The sequence below is a fragment of the Oryzias latipes genome, chromosome 16 (assembly GCF_053564925.1).
Source record: "Oryzias latipes strain Hd-rR chromosome 16, Olatipes_Hd-rR_3.1".
Lineage (NCBI taxonomy): Eukaryota > Metazoa > Chordata > Actinopteri > Beloniformes > Adrianichthyidae > Oryzias > Oryzias latipes.
The window spans coordinates 20,258,613-20,278,309 of record NC_136252.1 but is presented as its reverse complement, the minus strand read 5'-3'; the positions used below and the strand labels follow the sequence as shown (position 1 = coordinate 20,278,309).

Sequence of the window (19,697 nt, the reverse complement as noted above, 5' to 3'; positions counted from 1 at the left end):
CATGGGTGAATGGGACTGTGACTGTAAAGCACTTTGGGCCTTCATAAGAAGGTAGAAAGCACTATATAAGTATACGCCATTTACCATTTAATGAATTAAAAGGAAACTTGATTTTTCTATCATGCTGCCAAAGTAACTATAGATGATAAGGTTACATGGTATGTTTTGTTTTGTTGACCACTCATATCTAATACTTTATGTACAACACTGTAGAAACATGCTTTGAAAGAGATCTTTATTATTATTTTAGTCACTTCCTTTTACAAAAGCCACTTTTGGATGAATTGTGTGAACTGTTGCTATACAAAACGAAAAAGAAACCACATTATGGATAATAAAAAAACTTAAAAATAATATTGTAACTCTTTCTGGATGTGTTCTGACATGTTTGTTAGTCGTGTCAAAGTTTCGACTGTTAGTCAGAATGAATTGGGATCAAATGAAAGTTTGGTGATGTCTGCACCAGCAGTATGAACCAACCTCGTGTTTCACGAAACCCTTTAGGCGTGTCTGTGTGAGAATTTGTACAAATTTGATAGTAATTCATGGCTCCACGTGTTCGAATCGCCTCTGGGGCAAGGACCTGCTCACCACCACAATCAAACAGGTTACAGTTTTGTGCTGCGTTCACGGCCCATGTCGTCATCAGTACACACCTACCACCCTCGAAGTGAGCGGACGGAGTAATTCGAGCTCTTTCGCCATCCGTCTACTTCCTTTTTATTGAAGCCCACGCTGTGTCAAAATGGACTAGAACTGCAGGGCATGCCGTCGTACGAGGTAAACACTTAAGCGGAACTTTACAGTTGATGTCTTTTTTTCTGTCATCATGGGTGACTTGAACTCAGCGGAGACCATAACACGAAAGAGAAGATCGACTTTGTCCAGCGCGAAAGGCTCGAGCCTGCAGCCGCTGAGTGACAGCCACGCAGCGGCGAGCCCGAGGCAGTCGCTCGGGGACCCAAACCCCGAAGATGAATCCAGAGACCGACGGGAGGGGAACAAGCCGAAAGGCGATAAATGGAGGCCAAAGAATGACATTAGTGCAAGACTGAGGTGAGTCTGCTAAACTTGTAACAGTATTTCGCAACTCTGCCCCAGGCAAACTGCATTTTCATTTCTAATGCACTCTTAAGTAAACTTTCGTCTTAACTGATGTTTTTTCTTGCGGCGGTTTACGACAGTGTTGGTCAAAAAACGGCATAAACAAACCACAAAGGTTATTTTCTGTAGTTTCCGGTTTTTTCATGCTTTTTTCTATTTTTTTTTTTTTAGTCTTTTGTGCTTCTGTGAAGTCTAGAAAAAAAATCACTTCAGTCGTTCAGTGAAATCTTATGAATAAGATTAAAATATTGTAAGCTTAGTCTGTCGTTAGCTTTTGAACTTACTCCAAAAAATGAAAAAAAAAAAAGAGCATTCCGATCCCTCCCCTAAAATTCGTTTGCATTTCTAGTTGACTGCTGCAGAAAGACAAAAGTTAGAACCCAAATGTTTTTGACCCCCTTTTTTTCCGGGTCACTGGGGGGTCATTGTATTTCATGCACCTCACGCCTCAGCTGTGTTGGTCACATCATTAAAGTTATTGTAAAACCATCTAGGGAGGCTGGTCAAGGCTTCAGTGTGTCAAACAGGTGATGCCTGAGGCCATTTCCTCAGTTTAAGGTAGTTCTTTTCCACTCCAGTTATTTGGATTTGAGCTCTTTGGGTGACATGGATGACTGGGGAATCTACGCAAGTAAATGCACTTTACCTGTATGTTTGTCATTGTCCTCAATTTAAAATAACAAACAAACATTTGCTTTTTCTTAACTTCTCATCCAAATTTGTCATTGGGACATACGTATAAGTACATGTCATCAAAGCTATTAAAGTTAGATTTAACAGTAAATCAATTATTTATTTGTATTAATTTCAAAATGCATTATACAGTTTTCTTTAAAATTAATTTCTTGTTTTTTGTTTGGTTTTGTTGTTTTGTAAAAAAAAAACGGCTACTTCAAGATTTCTAATTTTAAACAGTTTGATCTTTTTCAGTTTTTAGATTGGAAATTTGAAAAAAAAAAGACTAATTTAAAACAACCCTGTTAGAATCACAAACTTGAACATCAAAGCCCTAACTGTAATGACTTTAACTTGCTCCAAGAAGTAAGTGTGAGTGTATCCAGTTGTTCATCTATAGAGCATATCTTACGGTTTGTTTGATCAAGGCAGATGTGGGTTCTAGTAAAGTCCTGTCTTTTAAAAACGCTGCGTTATCATGAGACCCTAAGATTCCTGACAGCACATTTGTGGCTTAGAAAGTTGATGTCTGTGCAAAAACCTTTTCTATTCTATTTGCAGCTGCCACAAGACACAGCAGTCCCTTTTGAGTTCAGCCAGTGGCTACAGTAACTACAGAGGAGTACTCAACTGGTGTGTGGTAATGCTGGTAAGATTAGTTTTCGCACACTCCACACCTTTAGCTGTGATAAATGGCATATCAGAACTCCTTTGAGGTATCAGCAAAGTACTTTGAGTTAAGGGTGGTGTTTTCATTCAGCAGCTGTTTATGCAGACTTTTTAAGTTATGACAGTTTTTATGACAGCAGTTAGTGATATTAGAAGGGCAATAATGATTTTTGCATGTTCTTTTTACAGCAGAAAGAACAATGTCACTGAAACATCTTACAAATAGTGTAGCATAGAAGGCGCGCCAAACTATAAGGGGCATAAAGTAGGACAAAAGAGTCAAGTGTGAAGTCCATCAGTGAGTCAGACTTTATTAACTGCATTCACAAACCCAGCAAAAAATATATGTCATAAACATTTTCACCTGTGGTATGTGTAAAAAAGGAAAACATAGGAAGTTCCCAAAAAAGATGCTAAAAAATGACTGAATTTTTAAAAATTTGACAAAAAACTAAAAAATATTAAAATGATACTAGAAACTTGGTCATTGGTCCACCCATTCCTGGGACACGTGAGAGTTCTCTGGAGAAGGCACAGACTCCTTGACAACCAACATATTGAAATTAATGTAAATAGTTTTGCTCGGGTGAAAATCACCCAGCGATGAAAAGGGTTAAAAACAACAGTGAGTGTGTCTTACAGTGCAGAAATTACGGTAAACCCCCTTTTTTTTAAATTAGTCACCGGCATAGCAAAGTAACATCTTTGTAATTAAAAACGTAAAGTAAAATGACCATCTCAACTTCAGTTTTCCCACTCCAAAGAGTTTAAACAAATGCCATGGCATTGTTATTTAGCTCTGGATTACCACCCTTAAAATATAAACAGAACATCTCCAACCAGATGAGAAATCCATGGCTCCTAAAACACACTGAACAAACAACAGAGGCAAACGTAGTTTCACTTTTAAGTATGGAATGCAGCCACTTAAACACTCCTACCAAAGGACATATTGATCAGGAAAGAGGAGAGACAAGATAGAACTGCCGTAACACTGCTAGGGTTTTTGAGAGGATTCACAAGCAGACAGAGTTAGCTGTATGAGGTGGGTTGTGGGTTCACACTACTGTAATTACTAGAGATGCAACAATTCTGGATTGAAAACTGAACTGTAAATCGTAGAGAAAGTGATTCATTGCATCCCTACCTGTAGCTGCAACCTACCTGATTTTTCAAAAATGTCAAGCAGACCTGAGAGGAATAGTTTATTCATTGTTTTATTACATTACTCCAGGCTTAGTATGAAATATATATATATATATATATATATATATATATATATATATATATATATATATATAGGTATATATATATATAGGTATATATATAGGTATTCCTGCTTAGAAAAAGCTTTTAAATGTTATTCTCTTATGTTTTTTTTTTCTAATGCAGAAATGGGACTAATTAGCTTTTTTCTTATATATATATATATATATATATATATTATATATATAAGGATTTTTACACAAAAACCCATTCTCAAGAGATTTTCAGAATTTTTCATGTTGTCTTTGCTAATAGAACATTACAGTTTATTTAAAAATATGAGCAAAGAAAGTGAGCCTGAAGGAATGATGTAGAAAAAGGAATGAAATGGAAAAAGACGAATAACTGAGGAGGTCACAAGAGAAAAAACAACCGCTACCAACTGTTATTAATAATTGAGTTGCTACACTAATATGTATATTTTTATTCATATCTTGTGTGTTTATTTTAGGTGCTGAGTAATGCTCGCCTCTTCTTAGAAAACCTGTTAAAGTAAGTATACTTAAGTAGTAAAAATTACATCTACTCTGTTTAAATTATTTGGAGTTGAATAAAAATCACCTTTTTTCGGCTTTATAATTCATATCTAATTATATGTCATTTCTACAAATTTGTAAAAATATTTTGTCTTTTTCAATACTCTTGCTATTTATCTCAAAAGTGTAGTTCTGCTGATGCAATAGCAAGACTAACATGTCACTTTTTTTTTTTTTCAAAACTGCCTTTGAACATTGAAGGTTTTATGTTTCCATTTAGAATTGGCGTCTTTTGAAAAATACTTCAAAATGACTGTAATTTTGAACGTCTTTTTTGCATTTTGCACTATATTACATGTCAAAAGTTGTCTTGAAATAGTCAATTTCAATGCAAGCAAAGCTTTCTCAATTTATTCTCAAGCTTTTCTCAATTTATTCCAAGTTGACTTTATGTTATCCAGAATGGGCAACAAAACAAATTCTAGGTGAATTTTTAGCATTCATTTTGTATGGTATAAAGATTCAAGATTCAAAATAAACTTTATTGTCAATCTCTATAATGTTTTCACATTCATAGATATTGAAATTCTGTTTCTTTTCAAACTCCAGTCTAAACGGGGAATCTAACTTCAAATTACAGAATAAAATAGAATAAGATGAACAAATAAGGTGTTAAAAAAAAAAGGTAATCATTTTTGAAATTCAGTAGAATTCCAAGTAATTTAAACATTTTCTCCCAATCTTTTGCCTTTGTTTACTGTTGAGGTGTCTAGTTACATGCAACCATAAAGACTCACTTTGAGAAGTAAGCTGCTAAACCAGCAGATTTTAATCACGTTATTTTAGTAATTGTGTGGAAAACTGAAAAACCTCCTCTGAGAAAGTTTAAATCAACAGTTGATGAAGCTCCAGATGTATCCCACGCTATTAGGAATCGTTTTTCTATAGGACTTTGTATTTGTATTCTTCCAGGTACGGTGTTCTTGTGGACCCCGTTCAGGTGGTTTCCTTGTTTCTGAAGGACCCCTACAGCTGGCCTGCAGCATGCCTGGTGATTGGTACGTAACTCTTTAGTACAGCATTTCAAAATAAAACCACTGAGGTAGGGCTGCACGATATGAGGAAAACTCCCGAAATGCGATATTACTGATTAATATTGCGATAACAATATAATTTGTGGTATATAAACAAATAGGAAAACAACCAAAAACATCATTCCCATTTCACTGCAACAGTTTAAAAATTAAACTCCAAATGACCCTTGAATGACATCTAACATAATAGAACTCCATCCGATTGGTCAACAACACGAAGGGATTCACTTGATTCATTAAATGTTTTAAGCTGCCATAAGATTGTCTTAGCAAATTTAAGGTAACCATTTATTGCAATTTTCCCTGTCTTTTGCAATATGCATATTACACAGCTTGATATCACGACAATGATAAATTTGCGGTATATTGTGCAGGCCTACACTGAGGTATGTCATTACGCACAACTCTTTTTTACTATTAATGATTTATTTTAGTGGTATCTGGATGGAAACCTGCATAGATCATAGTTGCATTATCTTTTTCTCCTTGTTTTAGTGATTTGCCGTGTTTTCTAAACACGTTGCTGTAGTCCCTTTCTTTTTTTTTCACTTCTACAGTGCATTGCAGTGAAAGTCTGCAGTGGTCCAGCTTGCAGAATCTCCTGAGGAACAATCACCTGCCCTATATTCTCCACATTTGTACTTTCTAGAAAAAAGGGGGAGCCAGAACTGGGGGATAGCAATAGAAAGTTAGATGTGAAGGGAAAGAATAGGGCAAGCATTAAATGGAGGATTAAATTAGGCGAATGAGTGTGCATGGAGGGCTGGGAAGAAGAGGGCAGAAGTGCCTCATGGAGACAAGACAGAGAAAAGGAGGAGTGAAAGAAGAAAAGTGGATGGAATGAGCTCAAATGACTGCAGGAACAAATGGGGACAACAGGTCAGGAAGAGAGCCAGTTTGCCGTGGCATGGATAGTAATGGTAGTTATTTACGCGGGGAAGCTTCTGAGGCGTTGCACCAGCAGCAGCTTCCACACATACATCAACTAAACATGCTCCAAAACACAAAAGATACATTTACATTTAAGTTTATATTTACATTTAAGTTTATATTTATATTTAAGTTTATATGCGCCACGATCAGATCAACAATCGGGATACCTATCTCAATCGGAAGGAAATTTGGATCTGAAAAAGTCGGGTTAGGGCAGAGTATTCCAAACATGACGCATTTTTATTCTGATCAGGCTTTTTTTCTGATTACTTTTGTCCATGTAACCGCAGCTATTGTTGACCGTAGAAGCTTACAGAAAGGTGTGGATCAAAAGTTCTGTGTATTTTTTCTCAAAATACTAAATCTGTCCAAAAAAAAGTAAGAATAATAAAAAGGCACAGTTTTGGGCCGACCTGAAAGCATGCTAATTTTTGCGATAAAATGTAACACCTTAAAGACCCACTCTACCTTCTCTGAGCTATTTTAAAAGCATTCCCAGTGGTTTTTTTTATTAAGATTTTGACATTTTTGGCACCAAAAAAACCCTACGTTGTTTTCTAGGACATAGCTTCTGCAGAACAGCAGTAGCTAAAAATGAGCCTTTGAGTTTTGGGTGGGACCATTAGCATGGAGCAACCCCATCCCCCCTTCCCCTCCCCATTGCAGAGCGGAGCAGGGAGCTTGAGGCACAGCCAGCATATTTTCTACATCACAAATAGGCTCTTTTTGTTAACTGCCTTTCTGCTTCTGTTCCTGATTCACAAGGATTTGAACTCTGAACTAATTTCCTTTATATATGTCCTCCATCATCACTAAAATGCCACAAGAATGTGAGCGTGTGTGTGGCGATTGACTGGCAACCCTGTCCAGGGTGCACCCCACAGTGCCTAACAGTAGCTGGGATAGGCTCCAGCAACCTCAGGACCCCGAAAGGGATTCAGCAGGATTGGAAAATAGATGAATTGAACGTGGGAGCGAATGAAGACTGATTCAATTTCCTAAATTTACTATTTATTTTATATTTAGTTTATGACATTGTAGTCCTTACAAAATAATCAAATTAAGAAAGAGAAGGCTACAAAAAATAAGTCGTGGTTATGATCGTGTTGGTGAGTTTTTGCTCTTTGCTTTCATTGACAGTATCCAATGTGTTCATTGTGGTTGCCCTCTACACTGAGAGACAGCTGTCGAAGGTGAGTAGAGCAGCTCTGCTTACATTTAAACACCGGAGCACAGTGGATTTCAACTCAAGTGTGAAATTTGGAGCACTTTGCAGTTCTCAGGAGGGATTATTTTTGCTAAAACTCTGTGACTGGGCGACTCTCTAAAGTTGCATCTGCACATGTTAAATGGTAAAATGAATTAGTCTCACCATTTGCATTCAGGGCATATTCAGTTATGCTCTGTCTGTTTGGCATGAATATGGAAAATTACCAGCCCTTTTTTCTTTCAAACTTTACTAGGCCACCATCACGAGAAATGTCAACTGTTCATAAGCAGACAAAATCAAATCATAAAATATTCTTTTTTTTTAGAATTAGGTCAATGATGAATGGTTAAAGTTAAGTCATTTTGTCTACTTTTTTCTTTGCGATTTCATTTAGAAAGTTCTTTTTTATTTCTTTTTCTATGCAGGGCTCTTTCAGTGAACGTGTGGGGTTCCTGGTCCACTTCGTCAACCTGGCAGTAATGCTAACATTCCCTGCTGCGGTGGTACTGGTACTTCCTTCTGTGACACCAGGTGCATTTACTATTTACAAATCTGTCTATACCTTTATTTTTCTATCTAAATATTTTTCTGTTCATGCTATCTTTAAAATTAAACATTATATGTGCAATATCTACGGGGCGGCCGTGCTGCAGCGGTCGACCCACGATCGTAAGTTGCAGGTTCAATTCCCGCCTTGCACGCCCATGAGTCGATGCGTCCTTGGGCAAGACACTGAACCAGTGGGTGTTCAAACTTTGGCCCTTCAGAGAAATGGTTAACTAGTTTGAAGGTGCAGTAAAGTGATTTCTCACACAAAGTTGTGGCAGGGTACACCCCACACAGGGCACTAGTTTGTCTCAGAGTCGTATTTAGTCACAGATTTATCCGAAACATTTAATGGAACTTCAAAATTAAACTGGAAGTTTTCAGGTTAAAGCTCTTAAAGTACATTTAACGCCTTAAGAAAAATAATTCTCAGTTTGGATTTAAGCCTATGGTGCCACATGGAAAGTTACAGGTAAAAAGCATATTTAACATTACATTTATTCACCAGATTATCACTAATTAGGAGTAAGAGCTTGTGATTTTTTTTTCCCCCCTGGTCTACTTTATGTGGAAGGTTTTTTCTTTCTACTTCAACCTCCACAGATGTCTCTAGTTTCTGTCTTCAGTAGCCGACTCAAAAACAATCAAACAGTTTAGGGGCCAAACTGAGCCGTAGAGACAGATGGTTAATGGATAAGATCTGCTGTCGTATGATGCCAGGTGTGCTGCAGACCTCATCTTCACCCAGTTGGCACAACAGGCAGTTTGGCTCGCTGTGTTTCTCAGCGTGCGGGTGTAGGTTTGTTCCTTTTTTTCGACACGGCCTGCTTAGATTGAGCATATGTTTGCAGCTGACGGACTGCCGGATGACAAACAGCTCAGCTGATGAGCTTAAGTCTGTGAAACATGTTTATTGAGCTCTTTTTAAATCAGTTTCAGCCATTTGGCCATCAAATACTGGCACAGTGTCGACTGCTGTGGTCTTTTAACCGCTTATAAATAAATGATGAATGGCTGGGTCACTTTATTAAGGTAATTAGTCCCACATATTTAAATCTGGAATGTAGATTTTAACGGTATACAATTTATTTTTTGGTTCAATTTCCTGTCAGTTTTCTCTGACATTTCCTTTTCTTTCACACATTTTTACTTCCCTCCACTATCTGCTTTCCGTCACTCCTTTCAGGTTCTGAAAATAATATATTTTTTTGCTCTTTTTCCTCATATAGATGTTGTAAACCCATCAGCTTTCCCTTGTTTGTCCTCTTTTTTTTCACAGTGGGTGGTGCATTTGCACTTGGTATCTACACCATTCTCTTCCTAAAGCTCTACTCCTACAAGGATGTCAACTTGTGGTGCAGGGAGCTGAGCACTGTCAAGGCCAGGAAGCTGGTCAGATCTCTGTCCTGTAAGTCACACAAATGCATTCATACATTTATGGTTTAGCTTGATGGAAATAAATAGAAAAGCAAGCTTTTTTTTTAAGCAAAGTCTTTAAAAAATGTCTTTCTTTCCACTACAGTGACACCTGCTGGAGGAGCTCTGTCACTGCAGCTCTCATAAAAACCTTAGGTTTTGATGACAAATTACTGACTTTTGACATTTACTTTAAATGGATGTTTTAGGTCCTACACCGCACCACTTCCATCGAGGCGAACACAAAGTGTGTTACCCTGGAAATTTAACCATCAGAGGTAGTTCAACTCATCTCACCAGGATTTCTTCAAAATAAGCCAATCATTTATCGCTGTCATTGTGCCTGTTTTTATTTTGTCCCTATTCGGGACTTGCTCTCTCTTTGCAGACATGTACTACTTTGTGTTTGCTCCGACTCTTTGCTACGAGCTTAACTTCCCTCGCTCCCCTGAAATACGCATGAGTTTCCTGCTGAGACGGCTTTTTGAGATGGTGAGGAAGCATTTCATGTCAGAATCATTGAATTACAATGACAGACCAGCCAACCATAGGACTTTTTATCCACATTTAGGATCTCCAAGCAAAATTCTAAGCATCAAAACGTTTGTTTATGAATGAATTTAAAGTTTCCATCTATATTAATATGTTTCTTTTGTTCAGCTTGTTGTTATTTTGTGTCAAAATTGCTTTTTAGTTTAGAGTTTTGGTTTTATTTTTTGTTTAAAATATTGGTGTTTTTGTTTTGTTTTGTTGAATTTGTTTGGCTGACAGTAGCTTTGGAGAGAAATTTCTTAAGGAGAAATGTAACTCTTTAAGGTGAAGTCGACTGTAGCTTAAATAATTACAGCAGATCCAGGCATCTTGAGAAAAAAAGTCAAACCATGACTTTTTAATGAAAAAATAAAAGAAGTTAAAGTATTTTTATTTAGCAGATTAAATAAAAAAAATGTATTTTCTCACAAATTCTGTCATTTCTTTCTGAAGCATCCCTCTCGTGTTCTCTCTCCACAGTTCTTTTTTATCCAGGTCTTGGTTGGTCTAACCCAGCAGGTACATTCAATCTTCTCTAACCTATTACAAATAAATTCTACTGGTTGTTTTTATAAAGCATTTTTCTGCTAAAGTAAAACTGTAATCTATTATTAAAAACAGAAAATGTACAGCCTTGTTTTTTGTGTGTTTCTCCATATTAGTGGATGATTCCCATCATTCAGAGCTCCATGAAACCACTAGAAGTAAGAATGCAAAATACTAAATAAAATTAAAAATATACTGAACACGTAAAATATCATTTTGTTAATGGGTTTCTCTTTTTTGTTAGGACATGGATTTATCCCGGATGACTGAGCGCCTCCTAAGATTAGCGGTAAAATATAAAAGCTTCCAACCTGAATATGTCTTCCTTTTTTCTAAGTTGTGCCGCAAAGTAGTTGTTTAATAAAAGCAAACAAGTAGTTAAAAAGGTATCCGTTATTACTAACCAGGTTAATAGTCAACAGTTAAACTTTAGCTGCCAATTTACCAACAGAATAATTCTGTTCGGGTATACATTTGTCAAAAGTTCAGTGCTTTGTGAATTTATAGTAAATACATAAATATTCACATTATAATCTCAATACATTAAATATTAATGTGAGAAAACAAGTGAAATTTTTAAAACAAAAGTTATTTAATTTTCTAGAGATTGGTCGCAAAAAAAATGAAAATATTCAAAGGGGGAGATTTGTGTGTTTGATTGTCTTTTTGTTTTCTGTCGTTAGGTTCCCAATCACCTTTTGTGGTTGATGTTTTTCTATTGGTTCTTCCACTCGTCCATGAATTTTACGGCGGAGCTGCTGCGCTTTGGGGACAGACAGTTTTACAAGGACTGGTGGTAAGTTTGTACGAACACGGAGATGTTAGGGGATTTTATGGAGCGAGTCCCAAAATACCGCGCAGCCTATTTGCCCTCTTATCACACTTAAAAGAAAAGAGACTTTAAAAAGTATTTTAGTCATGTATTTTAAAAAAGAGGTTTTTTTAATCTGCTGTGTGTGCATTTTCTGAATGTAGAACTTTGTGCATTGTCTGTATTAATGCAATATTTTTTCTCTGAATCTTTTTATTTTGCTTTCTACTTTTGCTTTTCTTAATATTTCCCTTTGTCTTATTATTGATGAACCTGCAGTGGAAAAAAAACAACCTTTTAAGTCTGTTAAAAGTTGCGGATGCTGTTTTCAGGAATTCCGAGTCGGTGACATATTTCTGGCAGAACTGGAACATCCCCGTGCACAAGTGGTGTCTGCGGTAAACCGTCCACACACTAAAGCACTTTGGGGGGAAATGAACGCCTGAACACTCGAGAGCTGCAACAGAATTGATGCTGGGAGACAAACTTAATGAGGCACACTGATGTATTTAGGAAATTGATTCATCATGCTTTGGTTTTAAGTGATAGTGAAAACACCATCTGCAGTGAGGCCCACAGCAGGAGGAGGAAATGAAACAAATAAAGCAACATGAATGCAAGGATTTTTTTTTTCCAAATATTTTTTATAATTTTATGTTGAAATAAAAGTAGAAGAACTCCCAACTGACAGATTTTAGTGTCAACAAGATTCACTTAAATGTTTAAAGTCATTTTTCTACCAATATAATTAGACAAAAAATAGGGACAGTTCGTGTGAATTTTCATAAAACTCCCTCATTTGTGTTTCAGACACTTTTACAAGCCACTGCTGAGGAAAGGATTCAGTAAAATAGCAAGCCAATCAGCTGTCTTCTTCTTGTCTGCCTTTTTCCACGAGGTAAGATCAGCAGGTAGAACAGGTTCAAAGCATTTATGCCAGACAGGAAACAATATGGTGTATATTCAGAACCTGACTGACATTTTGATTCCTCCTCTGTCTCTGCTTTAGTACTTGGTGAGCGTTCCTCTCAGGATGTTCCGACTTTGGGCTTTCACCGGCATGATGGCACAGGTGAGACCCAACTTTTCTGACTGCTTTGATTAAGGGCAACATCAAAACACAAGTTAGGAAGCTGCTGCAATTAAAAGGACAGATGTACATATAATGAAATGACTCAGAAGTAAAGGTCAGGGGTTGATAATGATGAGAGCAAAGTATGAGGAATTTATAAACTAATGATAAAAGTACAGTTAAAAAGAAGTGAATGCTCACAAACAGGAGGAATGAACTCATGAAAGAGGAAAATGTTAGGTAAAAAAGGACCAAAAAAATAAAAAACTGGGCAAAAACTACTTGACAGTTTAACTGGGGTTAAAAAAAGATTTATTAGGGCCTTATAGCCGTTGGTACATCTCTCCTCTGATGTACCAAACTTTGGGAGAGCATTGTCCCTACTGTACGCCACATTAGAGGGTGGCTGACACTGGCGGCGCCATCAACACATGCTGTTCTGAAGCGGAAATGGCGTCACCATAACTTCTGTCACCCAATGTCAATGTGTCCCGTTAACCAACACAAAGCCCCAGGCTCGGCAGCTTAAGCAAAAAGTCTGAATTGAAACTGAAAGCAAAGAGTGAGAGAGACAAGAAAACAAAAGTTGAAAATACAAAACAGCAGCTGTTACAAATACACTTTATTTCATTTGAAAAGAGTTTGGAATTTATGTTTTTTTATTATTCAAACTTTCTGTGTTTCTTTACATTTTCATATTTTTATATTTTTATCAAGTTTTTCTGAACTTCAGAGTTTAACCCTTTTTCAGGAGCTGTCGCCAGCGACAAATACCACAATCTTTGACCTTCCAAATATCATCGACTGTGTGCGCAGTTAGCACAATTCCAATGGATGTAAGCCGCGAAAAGCAGCTTTTCAGCTATAAAACTTTTTCTCTGCGTTAGAATTTGTTGGATTTACATCATCAATTGCATAAACAAGTTGTGACAGTAGTACAAAAATCTTGGTACTTTCTGTCTGTGACAACAGCTTTGTTGTGAAAGGGATAAAACTTTTTTCAAATTTGCAATTTTTTGTAATAAAAAACGTCTTACTACGCCGTTTTTCATTCACTTTATGATTATCCTGATTTGACCCCATACATCAACTTCAGAACTCGAACCACAGAAATCAATTATGCATCAAAAGTCTGTTTTTTCCTGTTCCCTCTGCAGCTTCCACTAGCCTGGTTTGTCGGTCGCTTCCTTCGTGGTAACTATGGCAACGCAGCAGTGTGGATTTCAATCATCATCGGTCAGCCGTTCGCTGTGTTGATGTATGTCCATGATTACTACGTGATGCACTATAAACAGGAGGACGTGTGACACAACTTCCTCCACGAAACGAGCCGTCCCTCTTAACAAACCTAACACACAGAAAAGCATTAGTTTACAATGATTCTTACTTCTTCCCTCTCATCTTTTAAAAATGAGACAAACCATTCAGTGTTTACCATGTGGTACTAAAGTAAATTAATATTGCTAGGTTTCTGTTTTTCATTAAATGCCTTAAAAATGGTGACTTCCTGTGAGGAATTTAAACTATTGCTTATTAAAGAAAAAGCAGCAAAATGATGAGGCAGCAACATCCTGACACACTGCTGGACAGGAATGTGAGGGAAATGAAGCGGAATGCAGCTTTAAACTCAGGTAACTTTCCAATTAGAGTCTATGATGGTCAGTCTGAGCTGAAAAGCTCAGGACTGCAGGAAAATTAATGTCTAAAAACTTGCTGTACACCTGAGATTTTCTATGCACAGACGGTATAATCATAGTAGCTGGAATTTTTTTTATTTTTTTATTTTTTCCGTTTCTTCTTGAGTTTGGGAGCCAAAGTGTCTGTACTCTGTGTTTTACATTAAAAGGGAATAAGAAATGAATGTATACCTATAGGACTGTGTTTTGTTGATCATTTTTGGATTACTGTCTTTGGGGCCAGCAATACTGTATTTTGACTTGTGAAATTGATAGTATTTTTACCTCAAGTGCCATAACAATAGTGTCTTTTGGTGTATTTAACATACTGTATGCAAGTGTAAAAAACCAAGTAAAGAATTTTATTTGAGAAACAAAATGAATTTACTTGTTTTATTTTTTTGTCTGATTTTGTTAATGAATTTTTTATTCAAATCTAATAAGAAAAAATGGAATCCAGATGTAAAGAGTATTCCACCTTCAACAATTTAATGTATTAAGAATAATACAATACACTGACTAATAACAAAAAGCAAAAGTGCTTTTCTTCCTCTCAACTATTCCACTTCTGACAGTTACAATGCCAAAGGAAATTGTTTTTATTAAGAGTTTATCTAATACTGATTTAAAGTTTTGCAAAAAGCAATTTTGCATTAGACGTTTTTAACCTTTATTTACCCTGATAAAAAAACCTTTTGAGATCTTTCGCAAAGGGCAACCTGACCAACACATCTTGAAAACATTACAACAACCACACAAAAAGGAAAAAGAAATAGAAATGTTAAAGTAAAACTATCAAAGAAAATGAAGAAGTAGACAATTTTATAAGTAAAATAAGACTTAAATAGTTGAGAACCAAATTAGTGACAAATTACACTAATCCGTACACAGATTAGAAATATTTTCTGTATAAGATGGTACAATGTTATGGATAAAATGAGACCATTTCATCTCGGTGTGTAGAGTGTTCCAGGCAGAAGAGGCAGCAGAACTAAAACCTTGTTTCCCCAAATTGGTCCAAACATGGAAGCAAGTGATAAATTTCACTTGAACAACAAACATAATGACTTCTTGATCTGTGGAGAAGAGAACAAATAAGTTGGAACAAGGCCAAGAAGAGTTTTGTAGATCAGAGTCACCCAGTCAGAATACTTTCACATACTCAGAACACAGCAATACACAGGCTTTAGAGACCGAATGTGTTTTGTGAAGACCTGGTCATTTGAACAAACTAAATCTATGGTTAACTTTTATTTGACGTATATGGCGCACATATCACGTTAAAATTACATAATAGAATCACGGATGAATTGCACGTGCTGAGTGTAATAATCACACACGGTTCATGTTCTACATAGATGTATGTGTTCTTTGCGTGGTTTATTCGTACCTCTTCTGTGTTTTTAATGTGGTTCATTCGTGACACATCTGTGAAAATTTCATGTAAAGACCTCAGCTATTCTCATTTTTTCCACGCATATTCACATCTGACCAGTTTGTAACCCTTGCACTATCCTAGGCACTTTAACATTAGGAGTTGGGTCATGTAGACCCACTAGACAGTGCTCTGAAAGTTTTTTCTTCAATGATTTGTGATCCTCACTATTGTCCATGGATTGGAGCCGGTTTAGCTCATGCTGGTTTGCGGCGCCTTCCGTCCGTGAAACCAGGGTTCGACTCCGGGCTGCTCCCTGTTCCCTTCTCTACTTCTGTGCTGGTCCCAAGCCCGGTTGCTTTGAGAGGGTTGCGTCAGGAAGGGCATCCGGCGTAAAACATTGCCAAGTTTACCATGCGACTCGTTCGCTGTGGCAACCCCTGCTGGGAAAAGCTGAAAGAGAAACAACAACTATTGTCCATGGATTACATGAAATCTTTCCACCTTTGTCATGGTAGGAATAACACGTCAATGTAATGGTGGGGTCATCTAAGATAGCACAAGGGTTAAACCATGCAATGTGCGCAAAATGTACGCAGTGGCTGTGACGCTGCCTCAGGTCAGATCAATGAAAAGGTCGACACAGTAGCAACACAAAACAGTCTTGAATGGTATAACTATTAAACTTCTGTTTTCACATTTATGGCTCCAAAAGTATGAAAGTCTCATCCGTTAACACATTATCAGTGCTGCAGTAGAACCCTAACAGCTGCCTGTAGCTCGTCATCCAAAGCTCTGAAAGAGTCGCACTGTAACTCCTCCAGGCAGTCTTGTTGTTTAGTTTCCTTTTATCTAAATAATCTTAATTCTCTCAGTTTCCTTTCGATTTGTTACAACACATTTAAATGTGTCCTGCAGTTTATTTCTTAATAGATATTTTCTTTAAAGTAATTAAGTTGCAAATCAGTTAAAACAAATCACATCTGTTGTGCCCTCACAGAACATTGCTGCTGCACGACTGCTTTTTTATCACAAAAAGTCCACAAAATGAAATGACTCATGACATCATTTAGTGATTTTGGTTATGATTAAACTTCCTGCAGGCTCAACATTAAAGCGGTGATGAACACTTTTACGGTTTAGCTTCTGGGTTATCTGGTCACATTTCAGTGCATGTGCAGATTTGTCCGGTCTGCCGACATTGCGGTGAACCTTCAATTTTTCAGAGAGACAGCAAATTCAACAATTAGCTATACTAAAATCATGAACGATTGTGTGACATTTTTTAAACAATCATGATTGAGGATTAGAGTGCACTGGAGAAATGTTTTGAGAAGTGAAAAATCACCTCAGTAAAGTAGGTCAGTCTTACTTCTGATACAAAAATGTATTTTTTGATCACACAGATATTTTAATATTTTTGTCATTTAATGGCTGGGTGCATTATTCTTGTGTGTCTCTTGTGAGAAAGGTGCGCAAGCAGTCCGAAACTACCCCAGTCATCTAAAAATGTCTTCGAGTTGGTTGGTTAAAAAAAATGGCAGCCTCTGCAAAAGTAATATACTTATCCATTTAAAATTTTCCCATAGGGTTAATAAATGTTTTCAACATTTACATGGCACAACATGAAGCTAAATGTTCAAATCTTTCTTAGAAAATTGTTTTTTTTAAATTAACCAGTCACTTTTACCATGTCCATGTCAAGTCTGAAGTCTAAATCCTAATTAGTTTATTCTTTTAAGTGTCTTGATTGCTTTAAAACTAAAAAAGCTAATGTGGACCAACTCTCAAATATTCTCCCAAATTTAGCAAAAGTGTGGAAGTATCAAATGTTGTAGTTCTTCAAATCACCACTAGAGGCAGGTTGCAAAAGGGAGCAACGTCCCATAAACTCCAATGTTAAAATTTTATATTGATTTTAATCACAATCATGATATTTGTGTGCATGTGGCTGAGCAAAATCTGGTCTTTGTGCCCGTCCCCTTTCTGGCTTCATTTTCAGCATGCAAAATCAGAGGTAAATACACCTGGTGTATGTACTGTATGCTCATGGTTTAATAAGGAAGACATCTATAGGGCAGGGATGCCCAGCTTAGTTTAGTCTGTTTGGTTAGTTCAGTTTAGTATTTTCCTGTTGAATTCTATGTATCATGATCCTTATAATTTTATGTTTACTTCACAATTACCGGTACAAAGCTGTTGTGATTTTGGGCTATGTAAAAAAAAATGAATTGAATTGAATGCTTGTGAGCTGATCTGAAACATCTAGAACATATTTCATGGACACAAAAGGCTTTTTTCTGACAAACACTGTCTGTTACAACCTGCCGTGTTAGGGAGTATGTATGTCTGCTTTGTGGAGTAATTTATGCACCACACAGGTGCATAAATTACTCTAGCCACAGGGGTTGCAATCTAGCCACAGGGGTTGCAATCTAGCCACAGGGGTTGCAATCTAGCCACAGGGGTTGCAATCTAGCCACAGGGGTTGCAAGCCAGTTGCCTCTGTGCCGGTCCCAAGCCCGGATAAATAGAGAGGGTTGCGTCAGGAAGGGCATCCGGCGTAAAAATTGCCAAAATAACCATGCGAATCATCCACAACACTTTAGACATACCGGATCGGTCGAGGCCCGGGTTAACAACGACCGCCACCGATGCTGTTAACCTACAGGGTGTCGGTGGAAATTTGACTACTGTTGGTCGAAGAAAGAGGGGAGGCAGAAGGGTCCGTGGCCAGAGAGAGAAGGGAAAAGGCAGGAACATAGGTTTGAGAATAGGGACTCTTAACGTTGGCACAATGACAGGGAAAGGCAGAGAGCTGGCAGACATGATGGAGAGAAGGAAGGTAGATGTACTGTGTGTGCAGGAGACAAGGTGGAAGGGCAGCAAGGCACGTAGTATTGGAGGAGGATACAAACTGTTCTATCATGGTGTTGATAGGAAGAGAAACGGGGTAGGAGTGATTCTGAAGGGGGAGTTTGTAAACAGTGTTCTAGAGGTGAAAAGAGTCTCAGACAGGATGATGAGCCTAAAGTTAGAAATTGAAGGGGTGATGGTGAATGTAGTCAGTGGGTATGCGCCACAGGTTGGCTGTGAGTTAGAAGTGAAGGAGAGATTCTGGAGTGAGTTGGATGAGGTCATAGAGAGTATCCCCAGAGGAGAGAGAGTTGTTATTGGAGCAGACTTTAATGGGCATGTTGGTGAGGGCAACAGAGGTGATGAGGAGGTGATGGGCAGGTTTGGTGTGAAGGAAAGGAATCTGGAGGGACAGATGGTGGTGGACTTTGCGAAGAGGATGGAAATGGCTGTAGTCAACACTTACTTCCAGAAGAGAGAGGAACTTAGAGTGACATACAGAAGTGGAGGTAGGAGTACTCAGGTGGACTACATCCTATGTAGACGAGGCCATTTGAGAGAGGTTAGTGACTGCAAAGTGGTGGTAGGAGAGAGTGTAGCCAGACAGCACCGCATGGTGGTGTGTAAGATGACTCTGGAGGTCAGGAAGAAGAAGAGAGGGAAAACAGAAAAGAAGACCAAGTGGTGGAAGCTACAGAATGAAGAAACTTGTGAGGAATTTAGGCAGAAGTTGAGACAGGTCCTGGGTGGTCAGGATGAGCTTCCAGATGACTGGGAAACTACAGCAGAGATTATCAGGGAAACAGGTAGGAAGGTGCTAGGTGTGTCATCTGGAAAGAGGAAAGACGGTAAAGAGACTTGGTGGTGGAATGAGGAAGTACAGGACTGCGTCCAGAGGAAGAGGTTGGCTAAAAGGAAGTGGGATGTAGAAAGGACTGAGGAAGGTAGACAGGAGTACAAGGAAGCGCAGCGTAGAGTGAAAAGAGAGGTGGCAAAGGCCAAACAGAAAGCTTACGATGAGCTATATGACAGGTTAGACACAAAGGAAGGAGAGAAGGACTTGTACAGACTAGCCAGACAGAGAGACAGAGATGGGAAGGACGTGCAACAGATAAGGGTGATTAAGGACAGAGATGGAAAGGTGCTAACAACCCAGGAGAGTGTACAGAAAAGATGGAAGGAGTATTTTGAGGAGCTGATGAACGTGGAAAATGACAGGGAAAGAAGGGAGGAAGATGTGGTTGTTGTGGAGCAGGAAGTAGCAGAGATTGGAAAGGATGAGGTTAGGAAGGCTCTGAAAAGGATGAAGAGCGGAAAGGCCGTTGGTCCTGATGACCTACCTGTGGAGGTATGGAAGTGCTTAGGAGAGACAGCAGTGGAATTTCTAACGAGGTTGTTCAATAGGATTTTAGAGAGTGAGAAGATGCCTGAGGAATGGAGG

The 19,697-nt window shown here is 37.9% G+C and overlaps 1 protein-coding gene across 2 annotated transcripts; it reads left to right on the top strand.

Annotated features, from left to right (window-relative positions):
• Window positions 1–558: 558 nt before the first annotated feature.
• On the top strand, window positions 559–14,404 carry LOC101166984 (diacylglycerol O-acyltransferase 1). 2 transcript variants are annotated; one of them, XM_023964319.2, is made up of 17 exons: window positions 559–1,056; window positions 2,341–2,428; window positions 4,166–4,206; window positions 5,163–5,248; window positions 7,358–7,410; window positions 7,853–7,958; window positions 9,253–9,381; window positions 9,599–9,667; window positions 9,778–9,881; window positions 10,401–10,439; window positions 10,583–10,624; window positions 10,711–10,755; window positions 11,150–11,262; window positions 11,610–11,675; window positions 12,088–12,175; window positions 12,287–12,349; window positions 13,507–14,404. In XM_023964319.2, exons 1-17 carry the CDS (start codon window positions 830–832, stop codon window positions 13,654–13,656), a joined length of 1,509 nt encoding a protein of 502 aa, XP_023820087.1. In that variant the 5' UTR covers window positions 559–829; the 3' UTR covers window positions 13,657–14,404. The 2 variants fall into 2 exon arrangements, with proteins under 2 accessions (XP_023820087.1, XP_078788741.1); XM_078932615.1 differs by lacking the exon at window positions 559–1,056 and adding an exon at window positions 1,696–1,752.
• The last annotated feature ends 5,293 nt before the right edge of the window (window positions 14,405–19,697 follow it).

What these genes read in the sequence shown, in the direction of transcription:
- LOC101166984 (XM_023964319.2), top strand. Translation starts at nt 830, where the DNA reads ATGGGTGACTTGAACTCAGCGGAGACCATAACACGAAAGAGAAGATCG. An exon ending in TGCAGCATGCCTGGTGATTG is followed by an intron (nt 5,249 to 7,357) that starts GTACGTAACTCT and finishes TTTCATTGACAG; the next exon opens with TATCCAATGTGTTCATTGTG. An exon ending in CAGTTTTACAAGGACTGGTG is followed by an intron (nt 11,263 to 11,609) that starts GTAAGTTTGTAC and finishes TGCTGTTTTCAG; the next exon opens with GAATTCCGAGTCGGTGACAT.